Source organism: Mobula hypostoma, chromosome 8, assembly GCF_963921235.1.
Source record: "Mobula hypostoma chromosome 8, sMobHyp1.1, whole genome shotgun sequence".
Lineage (NCBI taxonomy): Eukaryota > Metazoa > Chordata > Chondrichthyes > Myliobatiformes > Myliobatidae > Mobula > Mobula hypostoma.
In genome coordinates, this window is record NC_086104.1 from 7,629,349 (window position 1) to 7,651,356 (window position 22,008).

General features: G+C 44.3%; 1 protein-coding gene across 3 annotated transcripts in view; it reads left to right on the plus strand.

The window, feature by feature from the left end:
* col12a1a (collagen, type XII, alpha 1a) overlaps positions 1-22,008 on the plus strand; it is a 394,452-nt gene that overhangs the window by 241,568 nt on the left and 130,876 nt on the right. For all 3 annotated transcript variants that reach the window (XM_063055440.1, XM_063055439.1, XM_063055441.1), the window contains 4 exons: positions 6,505-6,579; positions 7,834-7,973; positions 11,610-11,733; positions 16,249-16,392. In XM_063055440.1, the coding sequence (XP_062911510.1) occupies positions 6,505-6,579; positions 7,834-7,973; positions 11,610-11,733; positions 16,249-16,392 (483 nt within the window). The remainder of the gene's footprint in view (positions 1-6,504; positions 6,580-7,833; positions 7,974-11,609; positions 11,734-16,248; positions 16,393-22,008) is intronic.

The window sequence follows — 22,008 nt, forward strand, 5'->3', positions numbered from 1 at the left end:
GAGTTCTCCACGACTGAGCTCTCGAAGGGCTGTCCCAAAATAAAGAGACCAGACAAATTCAGAACGGGACAAAGCAACGGTGGTGGTAGGAAGCATTTCTCTATCAGAGTGGGTAATCGGAATCAGAATCAGGTTAAATATCACTGGCATATGTCATGATTTTGTTACTTTGCGGTAGTATTACAATGCAATACATAAAAATAAAAAAGCCCTATAAATTTCAGTAAGATGTATATATTACAATAACTAGTGCAAAAAGAGAGCAAGGAAAAGTAACAAAAATAGTGGGGTAGTGTAGATGTGTTCATTGTCCATTCAGAAATCTGAAGGCAGTGAGGAAGAAGCTGTTTCTAAAACTTTGCATGTGTGTCTTCAGGCTCCTGTACTTCCTCCTTGATGGTAGCAATAAGAAGAGGGCATGTCCTGGGTGATGGGGTTCTGTAATGAAAGATGCCACATCTTAAGGCATTGTCTTTTGAATAAGTCCTTGACGCTGGGAGGCTAGTGCCCATGACACAGCTGGCAGTGTTCAAAGCTTTCTGCAGCTTTTTTCAATCCTGTGCAGTGGCCCCTCCATACCAGACAGTAGTGGCCCCTCCATGTTGAAATGAAAACAGGCTTGATGCTTAGTCCTGTCAACTAGCCCCTGAGCAATAAACTGCTCCTGATACACGGTCTGGACCATTGCACATTTGCAACAGGCATTACTGTGGCATCCCAATCTGAACGTCGCATGATTTGAGCAAAGGAGAATAAGAAGCGACTTGTCAAGGGTTGATAAGATGATAAGAGGCATAGATCGAGATGACAGCCAGGGTGGTAACAGCTAATACAAGGTGATTGGAGGAAAGTATAGAAGGGATGTTAGAGGTAGATCTTCCACACAGAGAATGGTTGGTATATGAAATGCCCTGACATCGGTGGTGGTAGAGGCAGATATATTACGAGCATTTAAGATTCTCTTCGATAGGTGCATTGGTGAAAGAGAAATAGAGGGTTATGTAGGAGGGAAGGGTTAGATTGATCTTGGAGCAGGTTTGGCACAACCTACCTACTGTCCATTACGTCACTGGCATTTAGGGCAACAATAAAGGTCTATCATCTCTGGTGGAGCCCAGGACTTCCTTTATTGTGTCAGTGGCTTGGTTTTCACTACTGTGAGTCATGCAAGACAATAGACAATAGGTGCAGGAGTAGGCCATTCGGCCCTTTGAGCCAGCTCCGCCATTCACTGTGATCATGGCTGATCATTCACAATCAGTACCCCGTTCCTGCCTTCTCCCCATATCCCTTGACTCCACTATCTTTAAGAGCTCTATTTAATTCTTTCTTGAAAGCATCCAGATAATTGGCCTCCACTGCCTTCTGAAGCAGAGCATTCCACAGATCCACAAGTCTCTGGGTGAAAAAGTTTTTCCTCAACTCCGTTCTAAATGGCCTATCCCTTATTCTCAAATTGTGGCCTCTGGTTCTGGACTCCCCCAACATCGGGAACATGTTTCCTGCCTCTAGCGTGTCCAATCCCTTAATAATCTTATATGTTTCAATCAGATCCCCTCTCAGCCTTCTAAATTTCAGTGTATACAAGCCCAATTGCTCCAATCTTTCAAAATATGACAGTCCCGCCATCCCGGGAATTAACCTCGTGAACCTACACTGCACTCCCTCAACAGCTAGAATGTCCTTCCTCAAATTTGGAGACCAAAACTGCGCACAATAGTGGAGTCTCAGGAATACTGTCACACTGAGATGTAGAAGGATTCTTCATTGCAGTTTCCATAACAGTTTTGTTTTTCCAGTCAGGGTTGTTAGCCCTGAGCTGAACCCCTGAACCTGGAGAACCGTTGGATCACTCTGGGTCTGGCCTCTACCTTTGACCTGTTTGGCACGAGTGACGTGACCAAGAGCCAGAGGATAAAGCCCTGACTTCGGCTAACACAGCTCTCCAGGTCATTGAGGTATGCAAGCCTCCAAACCATGGCGCAGTTGTGGTTCCCTTGGTGTTCTATGTCTATCAGCAAATAGTTTAAGAACTGTACTATATCAAAGATATGGAGACATTTTATGGAGTCATCAGTGTAGGACTTCCAGCATTGATCTACCAGCCATGACACTTTGCACCTTTGCATTGCTGATTCAAAGACAGCCAAATGGTCTGGCACATTAAGTGGTGGGAGTGAGACTTTTCTCTGAGGTAGAAGAACTGGACTGTCAAGTGTTCGGGCTACCAGATTTGCTATTGCATTCTCATGCTCGACCTTGCCTAGTGCTGTCTTTATCTGAACACAAAATATTCTGCAGAGGCTGGGGTCAAAGCAACACGCACAAAACGCTGGAGGAACTCAGCAGGTCGGGCAGCATCTGTGGAAATGAACAGCCAACGTTTCGAGCCGAGACCCTTCGTATGTCCTGACGAAGGGTCTCAGCCCGAAACGTTGACTGTTCATTTCCACGGATGCTGCCCGACCTGCTGAGTCCCTCCAGCGTTTTGTGCGTGTTGTTGTCTTTGTCTGGATGTGTCAGTCGGGGTCAATGAGTTGGATGTAAGCATCCAGATGTTGGGTGAGACTATAACTAGATAGCATGGGTTAAGGGTGAAAGGTGAAATGTTGTCAGGGAACATGAAGGGAAACTTCTTTACTCAGAAGGTGGTACAGTTGTAAATGAACTGCCAGTGGAAGTGGTGGATATGGGTTTGAGTTCAACATTTAAGAGTAGTTTGGGTAAATACATGGATGGAAGGGGTATAGAGGGCTATAGTCCGGGGGCTGTCAATGGTACTCAGCAGATTAAGAGTTCAGCACTGACTAAATGGGTTGAAGGGCCTGTTTTTGCACTGAAGTGTTCTATGACACTGTGACTGTATGTAAATGTGTAGCTACAGGGAGCTGGACAGCAGCCAACTTTGTATGAGATGAGCAGAAGGTAATGAAGTCAAACTCACGGGTCAAATCAGTTATTCAGGCTGGGGTCAGCTGAATATTTCAAAACTGGATTTTGTTTGTATTCAAGTTCAAGCTTATTGTCATCCGACTGTACATATTTACAACCAAATGAAACAACATTCCTGCAGATCATGTGCACTTAGAATAAATACGACACAGCACATAAAATCAGAATCAAGTTTAATATCACCGGCATATGTCATGAAATCTGTTAACTTAGCAGCAGCTGTACAAGGCAATTAATAATAATAATGTAGAGAAAAACATGGATTACAGTAAATATATACATATATATAGTTAAATTAAATAAGTAGTGCGAAAAAAAGAATAGTGTTCATGGATTCAATGTCCATTCAGAAATCAGATTCAGCTGTTCCTGACTCATTCAGAGAGTGCCTTCAGGCTCCTGTACCTCCTCCCTGATGGTAGTAATGAAAAGAGGGCATCAAATAAGTTAATATAATTCAAAATGCATGTGAAATGTGCAGCACAGGTAAACAGATCCGAGTCCCAGTGATGAGACCTCGGTGGTGGCAGGGTACTCATTAGTCTCACAGCCTGAAGGAAGAAGCTGTTTCCCAGTGTGGAGTTGCAGACCTGATCCTCCTGTATCTCCTGCCTGACAGCAGTGGGTCAGAGAGATTGTGGGATGGGTGGTCGGGATCCTTAACCATGCTTTAGACCCTTCATCTACAATGGTCCCAGTAAATATCACAAATAGGTGGGGGTGGGGAAGAGACACTGGTGATCCTCTCGGTGACTTTTACTGTCCTCAGTAGGGTCCTGTGGCTTGATGCCTTGCTGCTTCCATACCACACAATGATGTAGCCAGACAAGGCACTCTCAATGGTGCTCCTGTAGCAAGTTGTTAGAATGGGGGCAGGGAGCCTTGCAAGTCTCAGTCTCCTCAGAAAGGATAGACAGTGCAGGGCTTTCATGACTAATGAGGAGGTGTTGTGGGCCCAGGTGACAATTTCCATTATTAGTACACCAAAGTGACTTGTGTTCTTCACAGCGGAGTCATTGATGTGCAATGGAGACACCAAAATCCACGAGACACAGGAGCAGAATTCGGCCCTTTGGCCTACTGAGTCTGCTTTACCATTTCATCATGGCTGATCCATTTCCCTCTCAACCCCATTGTCCTGCCTTCTCCCCATGACCTTTCATGCCCTGACTGATCAAGAACCTATCAACCTCCACCTTAAATGCACCCAGTAACTTGGGCTCTATAGTCATCAGAGACAATGGATTCTCCATGTTCACCACCCACTGGCTAAAAAAATTCCGCCTCATTTCTGTTCTAAATGGACATCCCTCTATTCTGAGGCTGTGCCCTCTGGTCCTAGGCTCACCTACAATAGGAAACATCCTCTTCACATCCACTCTATCTAGGCCTTTCAATATTCAATAGGTTTCAATGAGATCCCCCCTCAATCTTCTAAATTACAGCGAGTACAGGCCCAGAGCCTTCCATCAATGCTCAAATGATAACCCTTTCATTCACAGAATCATTCTCACAAATCTCTTCTGAACCCTCTCCAATGTCAGCACATCCCTTATTAGCTAAATAAGGAGCCAAAAACTGCTCACAATACTTCAAGTAAGGTCTCTCCAGTGCTTTATAAAGCCTCAACAATATATCCTTGCTTTTACATTGCAGTTCTTTTGAAATGAATGCTAACAACGCATTCTCCTTCCTCACCACCAAGAGTGGTTGAACTGTGCCTTCCTAATGGATTATGGAAGTATCATGATTTAGGAATGAAACTAGTAAATAGATGTAGGATATTTCGCCCATTGCTAAACCTGCTGAGTTTCTCCAGCAGTCTGATGTTTCACTGCAAGATCCAGCATCTGCAGTCTCCTGTGTCTCCAGAGTGAAGGGACAGATCAGTCGCTATTGAATTGAGAAGATCCAGCTTTACATCTTTAGAGTCAGAGGAGTGAGCAGGTGATGAAGTTTGAACTAGGCAACAAGCAGTTGGAAGAACTCTACATATCGGGCAACAAGTGTGGAGAGGAATGGACGGTCAACGTTTCGAGTTGAGACCCTTCACGTCATCTGGAACAGAGAGGGGTTTTGAGCTCCTTATCTAAAAAAGGGCTATGCTGGCAATGGTTAAAGAATTATTCCAGGAATAAAAGTGTTAATGTATGTATGAGGAGCTCTTGTTAGCTCTGGGCCTGTACTCGCTGGATTTTAGAAGAATGAATGGGATCTCACTGAAACCTATTGAATATAGAAAGGACTAGATAGAGTGGATGTGGAGAGATTCTTTCCTATAGTGGATGATTCTAGGACCACAGGGCACAACCTCAGAATAGAGGGACATTCCTTTTGAACAGAGATGAGGAATTCTTTAGTCAGTGAATCTGTAAAATTCATTACCACAGATGGCTGTGAAGGCCAAATCGTTGGGTATATTTATGGCAGAAGGTATAGGTTCTTGATCTATCAGGGCATCAAAGGCTATGGGAAGGCAGGAAAATGGGGTTTGGAGAGATAATAAATCAGCCATGATGGAATGGCAAAGCAGATTCAATGAGCCAAATGGCTTAATTCTGCTCTTATGTCTTATAGTTTTATGGTAGAGGGAAGGTGGCCAGTCTATAATGAGGTGGGATGAAGGGATGGAGCAAGAGCTGGCAAGCAAAAAGATGAACTTGGTGAGGAAAGGTGAAGGAGGGAGGAGTATAAATAATGAAGGAGGTCAGGAAGTGAGAATGATGGTGACAAGAGGCTGCAGATGGAGAAATCTGATGGGAGAGGAGGTGCAGCATGGAAACGAGTGAGGGAGGTGGGGTGGGCAAATAGGAACAGTGGGGAATGGGGACCCAGTGGGAAGGGTATATGCGTGATGGGCAAGATAGAGTGAGTGGAGGAGGGGAGGTAACAGGGGGCTGGAGGGGTGGAAACGTTCCTGTACCGATGTAAATCTGTCCCACTGGTCCAAGAATAAGGGGTGTAGTTGGGTCTTCTACCAACCCACCAATGTACTGAAAAAAAGAAAATATTCCTATTGGAGGACACTATAAGCCCATAACACATCAGAACAGAATTAGGCCATTCAGCCCATTGTTTTTGTTCCGCCATTCCATCATATCTGATTTATTATCCGTGTCAATCCCTCATAACTTTTGATGCTCTGTCTCACCAAGAACCTAGCAACCTCCACTTTAAAAATACCCAATAACTTGTCCTCTATATGTTAACCCTATCCTTAGGGTTTCTGGTTTCCCTTACAGAAGGGCAGATGTAGGTATGACTGTGAATATACTTTCTTGAAATGACTGGTATTTTCTGTATGATCTTACGGAGAAAGAATGCCATGTTTTCCATAATGATCTTCTGCTACTGAAACCACTGTTGACGACCGGTAGAAGGAAAGAGCATCTCCTCCAACTCCGAGTGGCCATTACATGGTACTTCATCGTTTGTACTTGGTGTCTCTCTGGACTTTGTGACTCGACCCAGAAACTGCCATGTAAAACTGTTCATTTTATGACCTGTTTAAGTTTAATATAATTCACAAACGCCTATCTGATTCCTTTGCAGTGATCCGTCCAACAACTCCTCCAACAGAACCACCTTCTCCTCCCCCACCACCGACTATCCCACCTGCTCAGGAAGGTGAGTTTTTTTTTCAACTTTGTCTGTACCGGCAGCCCATGTACACATGCAAAAGCAAAAGATTGTATTTCAGTGGCTGATCATGGAGGAGAGATATTGAATTCTGTATTTTGTCCAGACAAAAATACAACAGGTCAAAAATATCTGAACAAAGAAAAATAGGTTCAAGCTTCCAAGACAAAAAGCTTGTTAACTCTGGTTAGACTTTATTCTGGATATTATATTACAAGACACGTTCCAGACCATTTACAACAGGACCTACCATTGAGTTTGGTGCTTAGGGATTCATTTTTGTGCAGGCTTTTACAGGAAAATAAAGAAATGTGATAGAGTTTATGAAAATCTATATATAATAAAGACTGGCAAACAGCCAATGTGCAAAAGAAGACAAATCATGCAAATAATTTTTAAAAAGTAAATAAATAATACTGAGAACATGTGTTGTAGAGTCCTTGAAAATGAGTCCATGTGTTGTGGAGTTAGTTGAGCATTGAGGTGAGTGAAATTATCCACACTGATTCAGGATACTGATGTTTGTAGGGTAATAGTGGTTCCTGAACATGGTGGTGTGGGACCTAAGGTTCCTGTACCTCCTTCCTGGTGGTAGTAGCAAGAAGAGAGCATGCCCTGGATGGTGGGAATCCTTGATGGTGGATGCTATTTTCTTGTGACAGCTCTTCTTGTAAATGTGCTCCAAAGTGGGGAGGGCATTCCCTATGATGGACTGGGCTGTATCCACCAACTTCTGTAGACATTTCCATTCCTGGACATTGGTGTTTCCTTACCAGGCCATGAAGTAACCTGTTCGGATCATCTCCGCTGTGCATTGATAGAAATTTGTCAAAGTTTTAGCTGACATGCCAAATCTGCACAAACTTCTAAGAAACTAGATGCGCTGTTGTGCCTTCTTGCATGCTGGTCCCAAAGCAGCCATTCTGATATAATAATGCCTTGGATTTAAAGTTATTGACCTTCTTCACCTCTGATCCCCATATGAGGATTGGCTCATGGACCGTGGTTTCTTCAACCTGTAGTCAATAATCTGCTCTTCGGTTTTACTGATGTTGTGTACTCCCTTGGCCGTTTGCCAAGCTACAGGTTCTATTTCCAATGAGCATCTTCACCATCTGTTTTTTGAAGCACGTATCTTTCAATAGAAATTTTCCAATGAACCTTTAAAATATTTGTACAGAGGACGATGGGGGGAAGAGCTAATGTTGATTTTTTGTTGTGCTTTTTTTGTTTAACCATCAGTCTGCCTGGGTGCAAAGGCCGACCTGGTGTTCTTGGTTGACGGCTCTTGGAGTATTGGGGACGAAAACTTCCACAAGGTCTTGCAATTCTGTTTCGACACTATTGGGGCTCTCGATGAGATCAGCCCAAATGGAATGCAGGTGCGTGTGAGACTTCACTCCATCACTGTCTTGAAAAACAAAATTGACTTTGTTTCTCATTCAGTCAAGTACTACCACCATTGTGTAAGAGATGGTAACTTCATGTTCAAGTTCAAGTTTGTCATTCAACCATACCCATGATTACAGCCAAATGAAACAGTGTTACTCTGGGGCCAAGGGGCAAAACGTAATGCCAGCAGTCACACACAGCACAAGGCACATATAGCATACATAAGAGAGGAGTGAACATTAAAAAAAAAGTCAAGAATAGATTCAAGACTTAATGCTGGACAGGAATGAGACATTGAAATATTTCCCCATTAGAGATGTTATCTATTGGGAGGAGTGGCCATGGACCATTCAGAAATCTGCTGGTGAGGGGAAGAAGCTGTTCCTGAATTGTTGAGTGTGTCTCTCCAAGCTCCTGTAGTTCCATGCTATTTGTAGTAATGAGAAGAGGGTATGTCCCGGACAGCGAGGATACTTCATGATGGATGGTGTCTTCCTGAGACATCAGCCCTTGAAGATGTCCTTGAAGTGCCCTTAATGGAGATGACTGAGTCCAGACCCTCTGCAGCCTCGTGCAATCCTGTGTATTGGAGTCTCCATTCTAGGCTGTGATGCAAACAGTCAGAATACTCTTCACGTAAGAGGCCTGCATGCATATTATTTATTAAAGTTTGCTTCCTGGGTTAGAGAGCATATCTTATGACTATAGGGTGAACAAGATAGGCCTTTGCCTCTCTGGACTGAAGGAGGATGTTAGGTGACTTGATAGAGATGTACAAGATGATAAGAGGCAGAAGTAGAGGGGACAGCCCTCAGCAGAGTGGAAATAGCTAATATGAGAAAACATGATTTTCAGGTGATTGAAGGAAAGCATAGGGGTATGTCAGAGGTAGGTTTTTTATACAGAGAGTGGTGGATGATTTATTCAGTTATGTTATATGGCCTAGAATGTTGGACAATATCTAGTAACATGAGGAAACAAATTGTAGCAGCAGAGATGTGGTTTTTGAGGAGGATGCAAAGAAGATCTTGGACGAAACGAATATCTAACGAGGATGTCATGAACAGAGCAAGCACAAAAAGAGAAATAATGTATGAGATCATGAAAAGGCACCTGATGATAATGAAGACGATGGGGGTGGTGGGTGATTAGAATGCACTGCCATGGTGGTAATTGAGACAGACACAAATATATTAGGGACTTTTAAGAGATGATTATATAAGGCTATGTGGGAGTGAAGAATAAGATTGATCTCAGAGTAGGTTAAAAGTACCTTTAAGGTGAGGGGATTAATTGCAAACGAGATGTGAGGGGCAAGTTTTCTACACAGGTAGGTGCCTGAAATGTGCTGCCTGGGGAGAGGGTAGAGGCAGAAATATTAAAGCAGGAGTTCCCAACTGTTCTTTTATGCCTTAGACCAATACCATTAAGCCAAGGGGTCTATGAACCAGGTTGGGAACCCCTTTATTAGAGATTTTGACAGGCATTTAGATAGGCACAAGAATGTGAGGAAAATGGGCAGCACAGTAGTGTAGTGGTTAGCACAATGGTTTACAGTACCAGCGACCGGGGTTCAATTCCAGCCACTGCCTGTGAGGAGTTTGTATGTTCTCCCCGTGACCACATGGGTTTCCTCTGGGTGTACTTGTAGGTAGGTTAATTGGTTATTGTAAATTATCTCATGATTAGGCCAGGTTTAAATTGCGGGATTGCTGGGTGGCAATAATGATAATAATTCGAAACACACATCTTACAGAAATTAATAAGTGAAAACACCAGAAATATGCTGAATTAAAAGAGGAAATTGAAAGAGTACACATTCTCCTGATAGTAATATTGACAACCATTACAATCCCAAAGTCACTACATAACAACATTAAACAATTAGGCCTACATAGCAATATCGATGCAAAACTGCAGAAACTAGAATAGTCCGAAAGTGCCTAGTAATTTAGTGTGCTTGGCTGTGCCCGTGCCTCAGGTTTTACCAGCTTGAGCTGAGAGAAAGTAAGTTGCAATAATAACTTGATTACTAATTTACGAGGTCTGACACAATATTGTGGGCCAAAGGTTTGTTCTTGTGCTGTACTGTTTTATTTGCAATTTAATGTGGATAAATGTGAAGTTATCCACTTTGGTGGCAAAAATAGGAAAACAGATTATTATCTGAATGGTGGCCGATTAGGAAAAGGGGAGGTGCAACGAGACCTGGGTGTCATTATACACCAGTCATTGAAAGTGGGCATGCAGGTACAGCAGGCGGTGAAAAAGGCGAACGGTATGCTGGCATTTATAGCGAGAGGATTCGAGTACAGGAGCAGGGAGGTACTACTGCAGTTGTACAAGGCCTTGGTGAGACCACACCTGGAGTATTGTGTGCAGTTTTGGTCCCCTAATCTGAGGAAAGACATCCTTGCCATAGAGGGAGTACAAAGAAGGTTCACCAGATTGATTCCTGGGATGGCAGGTCTTTCATATGAAGAAAGACTGGATGAACTGGGCTTGTACTCGTTGGAATTTAGAAGATTGAGGGGGGATCTGATTGAAACGTATAAGATCCTAAAGGGATTGGACAGGCTAGATGCGGGAAGATTGTTCCCGATGTTGGGGAGGTCTAGAACGAGGGGTCACAGTTTGAGGATAGAGGGGAAGCCTTTTAGGACCGAGGTTAGGAAAAACTTCTTCACACAGAGAGTGGTGAATCTGTGGAATTCTCTGCCACAGCAAACTGTTGAGGCCAGTTCATTAGCTATGTTTAAAAGGAAGTTAGATATGGCCCTTGTGGCTACAGGGGTCACGGGGTATGGAGGGAAGGCTGGGTTCTGAGTTGGATGATCAGCCATGATCATAATAAATGGCGGTGCAGGCTCGAAGGGCCGAATGGCCTACTCCTGCACCTATTTTCTATGTTTCTATGTTTCTATGTTTCTATATTCTAAAATGCCTGGCACAATTTTGAGGGCCAAAGGGCCAGTGCTGCACAGTACTATTCTATGTGCTCTGTCTGTATACGTTCTGGGTGTCTTGTAGTTTCTAATGTAGGTGGTAAGTCACTAGTGTTTTATAAGCTAGCTTGTATGAAGTGGTCACCACATTATAATCATGCAACAGCAGTGCACATCATTAAATATGAGATGTTCTGAAAGATGTTTTAAAATATTTGTGTAAAATACATTGGTCAAGACTCAGGATTGTTTAATGTATTTTCCCGAGTGTGAAGGAGAACAAAATAATTGTTGCTGTAGATCTGATGCAGCACAAAAAAATTACAAAAGATAAAGAACACAATAATAATTAAAAACACACAAAAATATAAAAGGTAAGATAGTTTATATTCATGGATCGATTGTATATCCATAAAGTGACTCCAGGCTGTACATAAGGTGACTGACAGGGAATAATAAAGTAGTGGTGGATTAGTGGGTGGAGGTGTTGATCAGCCTTACTATTTAGGGAAAGTAACTGTTTTTGAGACTGGTGGTCCTGGTGTGGATGCTACACCATTTTCTCCCTGATGGGAGTTGGACAAACAGTCCATGAGCAGGGTGGGCAGGAGCCTTCATGATGATACTGGCCTTTATTGTGCATTCCTGGCAATTTAAAATATGGTTTCTCTCTCTGTACAGATTTCACTTGTTCAGTTCAGTGATGATGCGAAAGCGGAGTTTAAATTGAACACTTACCATGACAAAGGAACAGTTCTTGCTGCTCTGCAGATGATCCAGTACAAAGGAGGAAACACAAGGACAGGTACAGATTAACACTGCTCTTTATTTTTCTCAAGAGCTTTCTGCATTATGCATGTGTATTGAGGTTTACATTGTTTTTAAACCTGGGTTATGATTGGAGTGGGGCAAGGATGGCAACAGGTTCAGAGCTCCCTGCTTTGTAAACACAGGAGATTCTGTAGATATCTGAAATCTTGAGCAACACACACACACACACACACAGCTGGAGGAACTCAGCAAGTGCCGCAGCATCTATCAAGTCTGAAGAAGGCATGTTGCAGAAATGCCTGGTCCCATTGAAGAGTCTCTGTCTGAAATGTTGACTGTTTATTCCCCTCCATAGATGCTACCTGACCTGTTGAGTTCCTCCAGCACATTGTGTGTGTGTGTTACTCTGGATTTCGAACATCTGCTGAATTTCCTGTTTTTACCTTGCAGAAGCCAGCCTCTCCTTCATGGACTCTGTCTACACTTCTCACTGCTTCAGTAAAGCAGCCAGCCCAGTCAAAGACCCCTTCCCAGTTTTGTATAAGACTACAAGGTATTGGAGCAGAATGAGGCCATTTGGGTCATTAAGTCTGCTCAACCGCCCCAGTTCCCCAGTCTTCTCCCCATAAACTTTGACACCTTTACTAATCAAGAACCTATCAACCTCTACTTAAAACATAATCAATAACTTGGCCTCCACAGCAATCTGTAGCAATGAATTCCACAGATTCATTACCAGCTGCTAAAGAAATTCCTTTTCATCTCTGTTCTAAATTGATCTAATCTGAAGCAGTGCCCTCTGGTCCAAGTTTCTCCCATCATTTCCACATCTGCTGTATCTCGGCCTTTCGAAATTCAAGGTATCTGTTCTGTAATGTGTGTTCCACCTCCTTTGATTGTAACCATTCTTGAAAACATTCACGATGCACGTCTTTGTCCAGCATAATATCAAGCGGAAATGTCAACACTGAGCAGGGGGTGTCAAGGGACAATTATCCATTATTTCCAGTGCTCCACTGACAAATTACATCAACTTTCCTATCTTAAGGAGACACAGGGATACAAGTCTTCATGTGTGTTTGCAACCAGTCACAGAGCTCTCATGTAATCTGAATGGAGGTCATTAGTATTAGGGCTCACATATCCCGCCCTTTGTAGAGTGAGTCACCAAAGTATTATGTCTGAATATTTGTGTGGCAGACTAGAAACACCAACTCCCCATGGGCTTTGAGTTTACTTTCCACATCCTGCAAGTGGAGAATTTCTGGCCTGGGAACATGGGTCTCATTAAACAGACTGTTTCTCCAATGCTACTGTTAAAGGGAAAATGTATATATTTTTTAAAAAGTATGAAATCAAGATTATAAACACAAGAGATTCTGCAGAGGCTGGAAATCTAAAGTAATACACATAAAATGCTGGAGGAACAGCAGATCAGGCAGCATCTATGGAAGTGAATAAACAGTCGACGTTTCAGGCAGAGACACTTCTTTAGTGCAGGAAAGGAACGGGGAAGATGCCAAAATAAAGTGTGGGGAGAGGTGAAAGAGGCTAGCTGGAAGGTGATAGATGAAGACAGGTGCGTGGGAAAGATCAAAGCCTCATCTCCCCACTTCTTTCTCAGTCCTTTAAGTACATTAGGACATTGAAACATACAGTGAAATGTGGTGTTTGTATCAACAAACAACCCAGTCCGAGGTGTGATGGCGGCAGCCCCCAGGTGTCGCCATGCTTCCAGCGCCAACATAGCAAGCCTACAATTGATTAAGCCTAATCTGTACGTCTATGGAATGTGGGAGGGAAGCCGCACAGTCACAGGGTGAACATACAAACACCTTACAGGTAACGGTGGGACTTGAACCCCCATCACTGGCGCAGTGAAATGTGATGCAAACCACTATTCTACTGTGCCGCTGTACAAAGGGGAATGGCAGATATACACACGAAGACAGTGGTGGGGTATACACACGAAGACAGTGGTGGGGTATACACACGAAGGCAGTGGTGGGGTATACACACGAAGACAGTGGTGGGGTAGATACATGAAGACAGTGGTGGGGCATACACACGAAGACAGTGATGGGGTATACACACGAAGGCAGTGGTGGGGTATACACACGAAGGCAGTGGTGGGGTATACACACGAAGGCAGTGGTGGGGTATACACACGAAGGCAGTGGTGGGGTATACACAGGAAGACAGTGATGGGGTAGATACACAGAGCCAGTGGTGGGGTATACACACGAAGACAGTGGTGGGGTAGATACATGAAGACAGTGGTGGGGTAGATACATGAAGACAGTGGTGGGGTATACACACGAAGACAGTGGTGGGGTAGATACATGAAGACAGTGGTGGGGTATACACACGAAGACAGTGGTGGGGTAGATACACGAAGACAGTGGTGGGGTATACACACGAAGACAGTGGTGGGGTAGATACATGAAGACAGTGGTGGGGTATGCACACGAAGACAGTGGTGGGGTAGATACACAGAGACAGTGGTGGGGTAGATACATGAAGACGGTGGTGGGGTATGCACACGAAGACAGTGGTGGGGTATACACATGAAGACAGTGGTGGGGTCCATGGAGACTGGAGCCTTAATGTAGCGCCTTAGACTGCCACATGGCTTTATCAGAGTACACATACTGTATACAAAATGTCCTCTGGTACCATAATTTTTAAAATAATGAACCTGTTGTTTTAACCTGATTTTGCCAACAATGAAAACAGTCTTTTCATTCATATCTTGAGGGTAATCCTCTTTTGAAAGACACTATTCAAAACAGAGCATACTTGGTATCCATGGAGGCATTTGCAAAGACAGAATCTCTTAGTCACTTCCTCTAATGTTTCCAAAGTGAGATCTTATCTACAAACGTTTGTATGTTGAAATTTATCAAATGCTGGCAGCTGCAAATGTCTATTTTTCTGGATGAAATTACTGATATCATTTAAATTATGATAATGTAGCAGTCAGCGCAATGCTGTTAGAGCTTGGGGTGACAGAGTTCCATCCCAGCGTCTTCTGTCAGGAGTCTCTGTATGCCCTCTCTGTAGAATGTGTGGGTTTTCTCCCACAGTCCAAAGGCATATCTAGTAGTTTAACTGGTCATCATATATTGTCCCGTGAAGAGCTTTGGGTTCCATCAGGGTTGTTGGGGGTTTCTGGGGGATATGTGGCATGAAGGGCTGGAAGGGCCTATTTTGAGCTGTATCCCCAAATAAAATAAAATAAAATAAAATAAATTTAGTGCTGACATTTTACCCTCCTCCGAGACCAATCTGACCCTTCCCTCTTACACAGCCCTCTATTTTTCTATCACCTGTGAGTCTATCTAAGAGTCTTTTAAATGCCCCTAATGTACCTGCCTCTACCTCCACCCCTGGCAGGACACGCTACACACCTGCCACTCTCTTTGTAAAGAACCTATCTGTCTGCCTTCCTCCAATTACATTAAAAATATGCTGTCTCGTATTAGCTGTTTCCACCTTTGGAAAAACACACTGGCTGTCCACTCTATCTATGCCTCTTGGCATCTTCGTACACCTCTATCAAGTCACCTCTTGTCCTCCTCAGCTTCGAAGGGAAAACACAAGCTTGCTCCACCTATCCTCATAAAGTATGCTCTTCAATCTGGGCAACAGACCTTAATAAATAATATATAGACAGACCTTTTATGTGGAGAGTATTCTGTACAACAGATTGGTATGGAGGCTCCAATGCACAGGATTTCAAAAGGCCTCAGAGGGTCATAGACCTTCTGTACTAATATACAGGCCAGAAAACAATCAACACTCTCTAATCCATACTCAATCTCTCCTTTAACCTCTGACCTCAGCAGTGTGCTTTGATGTCAACTTTGGGTTCGAATTTCACAGTAAGTTTATTTTCGGAGTATGTATGTGTCACTGTACGCAACCCTGAGATTCATTTTCTTGTGGGCATTCACAGCAGATCAAAGAAGTACAATAAAATTAATTGAAAAACCACGCACAAAGACAGACAACAGTCAATGTGCAAAAGAGGACAAACAGTGCAGCTACAAAATATTGGATAAATAATAAACAAACAAACAAGCACATAAATAAATAAATAAAGCAGGTAGATGAATAAATAACACTGAGAACATGTTGTTGAAAGTGAATCCATAGTTTGTGGAGTCACTTCAGTGTTGTGGTGAGTGAAGTTATCCAGGAAGTTCAGGAACCCGATGGTTGAAGAGTAATAATTGTTCCTGAACTTGGTGGTGTGGGACCTAAGGCTTCTAAACCTCCTGCCTGCTGGTAATGGCAATAAGTGAGCATGGCCTGGATGGTAGGGTCCTCGATGATGGATGCTGCTTTCCTGTGGTAGCACTTCTTGTGGAGGTGCTCTATGGTGGGAAGGTCTTTTCCTGTGATGGGCCGCGCTATATCCACTACTCTCTGTAGGCTTTCCCATCACATCTCATCTGTGACCCGCACAATGAGACGAAGCGCTGAGGAAACTTGCTGTTTGGTTTAGCAAGGTACAGACTCACTAGATTTACCTTTTATATTCCAGGCCGAGCTCTCAAATATATGAACGACAACGTCTTGATTCGCTCGAATGGCATGAGGAAGGGTGTGCCCAAGGTGATTGTTGCGGTGACCGACGGACGTTCACAGGATGAGGTTAAGAAACCTGCACTTGCGTTGCAGGAAGCTGGTGAGTACCACATTTAGAGGATCTTCATGGTAAAGGTTTTACTTCATTTTACCGTGTGTCAGCTAAATTTGCATGTTCCCATCTCAATAGAAAGTTTCCTTCCACTTTAAAACATAGGACATAGAATATTACAGCGAAGTACAGGCCCTCCGGCTCACAATGTTCTTGTGAACTTTTAACTTACTTCAAGGTCAATCTGGCCTTTCCCTCACACATAGTCCTCCATTTTCCTTTCAAAGGTTCAAAGTATGCACGCAGAATACAACTCTGAGATTCGTCTTCACCGGATAGCCATGAAATACAGAAAAAGCATGAAGTCTTTGAAAGAATAGACATCAACCCCCCCTCCACAAAAAAGAAAAATGAACAGAACTCACAAACCTCAAACCTTGCTCAATCCGTCTTTCAGCCTTGTGCCTATTGAAGACTTTCTGAAATGCCACAAGACATAGGAGCAGAATTAAGCCATTCTGTCCATCGAATCGGCTCTGCCATTCCATCATGCCTGATTTATCCCTCTCATCCCCATTCTCCTGCCTTCTCCCAGTAACCTTTGATGCCCTGATTAATCGTGAACTTATCAACCTCTGCTTTAAATATACCCAATAACTTGACCTCCACAGCTGTCTGTGGCAATGAATTCCACAGATTCACTGCCCTCTGGCTAAAGAAATGCCTGATGTCTCTGCCTCTACCAGGTAGTTATCCTCTTTTGTTGAAAAGCCAGATGGCTGAAGGGAGGTAACTGTTCTTGAACCTGGTGGTGTGAGTCCTGAGGCTCTTGTACCTTCTTGCTGACGGCAGTAGCGAGAAAGGAGCATGACCTGGGTGGTGAGGGTCACTGATGATGGATGCTGCTTTTCTATACTAATGTTTCATGTAGGTCGGCTCAGTGGGTGGGAAGGCTTTACCCGTGATGTATGGGCCCAACATACTACTTTTGTAGGAGTTTACCCTCAAAGGCATTGGTGATCTGATACCAGGCCATTATGCAGCCAGTCAGCACACTTTCCGCCACACATCTATAGAAGTTTGTCGAGGTTTTTGATGTTATGTTGAATCTCTGCTGACCCCTGAGGAAGTAGAGCCTCTGTTGTGCTTTGTTTGTAACCGCATTTATATGAAGGGTCCAGGACAGGTCTTCTGAGATAGTGACACACAGGAGTTTGAAGTACTGACCTGCTTTATCTCTGCTCCTCCGATGAGTACTGGCTCATAGACCGCTGGTTTCCCTCCCCTGAAGTCTACATTGTTTCCTTGGTCTCATTGACACTGAGTGAGAGTTTGTTGTTATTAGCCAATCTCCCTCCTGTATGCTGATTCAACACCACCCTTGATATGGCCCACAACAGTGGTGTCATCAGCAAACTTGTATATGGTGTTAGAGATGTACTTAGCCACACAGACATAGGTGTAAAGCAGGGGGGCGAAGCACACATCCGTGTGGTGCACAGGGTTAGGCTGAGGATAGCTTATGTAGGATTTAAGGACAGGTTGAGTGACCCAGAGCTTTTCCCTTTGGGGCAAAGGAGGATGAGAGATGATTTGTTGGAGCTGAACAAGGTGAAAAGAGGAACAGATTGAATACCTATCCAGAGACATTTTCTCAGGGTGGCGATGGTTAATGCAGGGGGGGCATAATTTTAAGGTGTTTGGAAGGAAGTATAGGGAGGTTAGAAACAGAGAAAACCTACAGCACAATACAGGCCCTTTGGCCCGCAAAGTTGTGCTGAACATGTTCTTACCTTAGAAATTACTAGGGTTACCCATAGCCCTCTATTTTTCTAAGCTCCATGTACCTATCCAAAAGTCTCTTAAAAGAACCTATCGTATCCGCCTCCACCACCATTGCCGGTAGCCCATTACATACACTCACTACCCTCTGAATAAAAAACTTACCCCTGACATCTCCTCCCCAGCACCTTAAACCTGTGTCCTCTAGTGGCAACCATTTCAGCCCTGGGAAAAAGCCTCTGACTATCCTCATGATCAATGCCTCTCATCGTCTTATACACCTCTATCAGGTCACCTCTCATCTTCCATCGCTCCAAGGAGAAAAGGCCGAGTTCACTCAACCTGTTTTCATAAGGCATGCTCCCCAATCCAGGCAACATTCTTGTAATTCTCCTCTGCACCCTTTCTATGGCTTCCACATTCTTCCTGTAGTGAGGCGACCAGAACTGAGCACAGTATTCCAAGTGAGGTCTGACCAAGGTCCTATATAGCTGCAACATTACCTCTCGGCTCCTAAATTCAGTTCCATGATTGATGAAAGCCAATACACCGTATACCTTCTTAACCACAGAGTCAACCTGCACAGCTGCTTTGAGCGTCCTATGGATCACAAGATCCCTCTGATCCTCCACACTGCCAAGAGTCTTACCATTCATACTATATTCTGCCATCGTATTTGATCTACCAAACTAAACCACCTCACACTTATCTGGGTTGAACTCCATCTGCCACTTCTCAGCCCAGTTTTGCATCCTATCAATGTCCCGCTGTAACTTCTGACAGCCCTCCACACTATCTGGAAAACCTCCAACCTTTGTGTCATTAGTAAACTTACTAACCCATCCCTCCACTTCCTCATCCAGGTCATTTATAAAAATTATGAAGAATAAGGGTCCCAGAACAGATCCCTGAGGCACACTACTGATCACCAACCTCAATGCAGAAAATGACCCATCTACAACCACTCTTTGCCTTCTGTGGGCAAGCCAGTTCTGGATCCACAAAGCAATGTCCCCTTAGATCCCATGCCTCCTTACTTTCTCAATACCTTATCAAATGCCTTGCTGAAATCCATATACACTACATCTACTGTACTCCTTCCTGTTAGTCTTATAATCTTCTAGATCTCTAACATTACCTAGCTTTCTGAACCTTTTGTAAACTTTTCTTTTCTTCTTGACTAGATTTACTACAGCCTTTGTACACCATGGTTCCTGTACCCTACCATAACTTTCCTGTCTCATTGGAATGTATCTATGCAGCAGAACTGCACACAAATACCCCCGATCATTTGCCACATTTCTTCCGTACTTTTCCCTAAGAACATCTGTTCCCAATTTAAGCTTCCAATTTCCTGCCTGATAGCCTCATAATTCCCCTTACTCCAGTTAAACGCTTTTCTAACTTGTCTGTTCCTATCTCTCTCCAATGCTATTGCAAAGGAGATAGAATTATGATGACTATCTCCAAAACGCTCTCCCACTGAGAGATCTGACACCTGACCAGGTTCATTTCCCAATACCAAATCAAGTACAGCCTCTCCTCTTGTATGCTTGTCTACATATTGTGTCAAGAAACCTTCCTGAACACACCAAACAAACTCCACCCCATCGAAACCCCTTGCTGTAGGGAGACACCAATCGATATTTGGGAAATTAAAATCTCCCGTCATGACAGCTCTGTTATTATTACACCTTTCCAGGATCTGTTTCCCTATCTGCTCCTCGATATCCCTGTTACTATTGGGCGGCCTATAAAAAACACCCAGTAAAGTTATTGACCCCCTCCCGTCCTAACCTCCACCCAGAGAGACTCCGTAGACAATCCCTCCACCAAGTCCACCTTTTCTGCAGCCGTGACACTATCTCTGATAAACAGTGCCATGCCCCCACCTCTTTTGCCTCCTTCCCTTCCTTTCTGAAACATCAAAAACCCGGCATGAAGTAACCATTCCTGTCCCTGAGCCATCCAAGTCTCTGTAATGGCCACCACATCATGGCTCCAAGTTCTGATCCACGCTCTAAGCTCATCCGCTTTGTTCACAATACTCCTTGCATTAAAATAGACACATCTCAAACCTTCCGTCTGAGCGCGTCCCTTCTCTATCACCTGCCTATCCTCCCTCTTGCACTGTCTACAAGTTTTCTCCATTTGTGAGCCAAAGGCCTCTTCCCAGTCTCTTCAGTTCAGTTCCCACTCCCCAACATCTCTAGTTTAAACTTTCCCCAGTAGCCTTAGCAAACCTCCCTGCCAGGATATTGGTCCCTCTGGGATTCAAGTGCAACCCGTCCTTTTTGTACAGGTCACACCTGAAGAGTTTCCAATGATCCAGAAATCAGAATTCCTGCCCCCTGCTCCAATCCCTCAGCCACGCATTTATCCTCCACCTCATTCTATTCCTATACTCACTGTCACATGGCACAGGCAGTAATCCCGAGATTACTACCTTTGAGGTCCTGCTTTTCAACTTCCTTCCTAACTCCTGGTTGTCTTTTTTCAGGACTTCTTCCCTTTTCCTACCTATGTCATTGGTACCAATACGTACCATGAGCTCTGGCTGTTCTCCCTCCCACTCCAGGATATCTTGGACGCGATCTGAAACATCCCGGACCCTGACATCTGGGAGGCAAACTACCATCCGAGTTTATTTCCTGCATCCACAAATCGCCTGTCTGACCCCCTAACTATAGAGTCCCCTATTACTACTGTCTTCCTCTTCCTGTCCCTACCCTTCTGAGCCACAGGGCCGGACTCTGTGCCAGAAGCATGGACACTGTCGCTTCCCCAGGTAGGCTGTTCCCCCCCCCCCCACAGTACTCAAACAGGAGTACTTATTGTCAAGGGGTACAGCCACAGGGGTACTCTCTAGTACCTGACTCTTCCCCTTCCCCCTCCTGACTGTGACCCACTTGTCTGTCTCCCCTGGCCCTGGTGTGACCACCTGCCTGTAACTCCTTTCTATCACCTCCTTGCTCTCCCTGACCAGACGAAGGTCATCGAGCTGCACCTCCAGTTCCCTAACTCGGTCCCTTAGGAGCTGCAGCTCGACACACCTGGTGCAGATATGGCCATCCGGGAGGCTGGCAGACTCCAGGACCTCCCACATCTGACACCGAGCACAGAAAACTAGCCTCACACACATACTTCCTCCTTTCCGCAATTAATACAGGTAAACCTACCTTGCCTCGTCCCATTACCGCCTAAGCCCATTGAGCCAAAGCCCTATCACTCTGCCACCTCACACTCGGCTGCCCGCTGGACATGGCTGTCTTTTTAAACTTTTCCCGTTCTACTGGCTGATGTCATGCGCCTGCGCAGTCTTCCCTCTCTTTTACCCCGAGTAGTAAAACTGCCTTCGCTCCGGAAATCCTTAGCCGTTCACCCGCAGCCTTCTTGCTCCGATTCAAAAACTGCTGAAGACTTCTTGCCTTTTTAAATTTTTCCCACTCTACTGGTTGGCATCATGCGCCTGTGCAGTCTTGCCTCTCTTTCACCCCGAGTAGTAAAACTGCCTTCACTCTGGAGAATGTTGTCAGAGGTAATTAGTTCTCATAGAGAACAGTGGGGGGTGGGGGGGAGATGGAACAGCCTGCCAGGGGTGGTGGGAGAGGTAGATACGTTAAGGTCATATAACACATTCTTAGATCAGCACATAGATGATCGGAAAATGGAGGGCTGTGTGGGAGGGGAGGGTTAGATTGATTTTATAGTAGATTAAAGGGTCAGCACAACATCATGGGCTGAAGGGCCTGTACTGCGCTGCACTGTTCTTTAGTCTGTTCTAATTTTATTCACGGTATGGTACCTATCCATGTGTTTGGAATTTGCTGCAGTGTCTTAGTCAGTGCACATGTAACAAGAAGCAGCATTCAACAGTTAAAA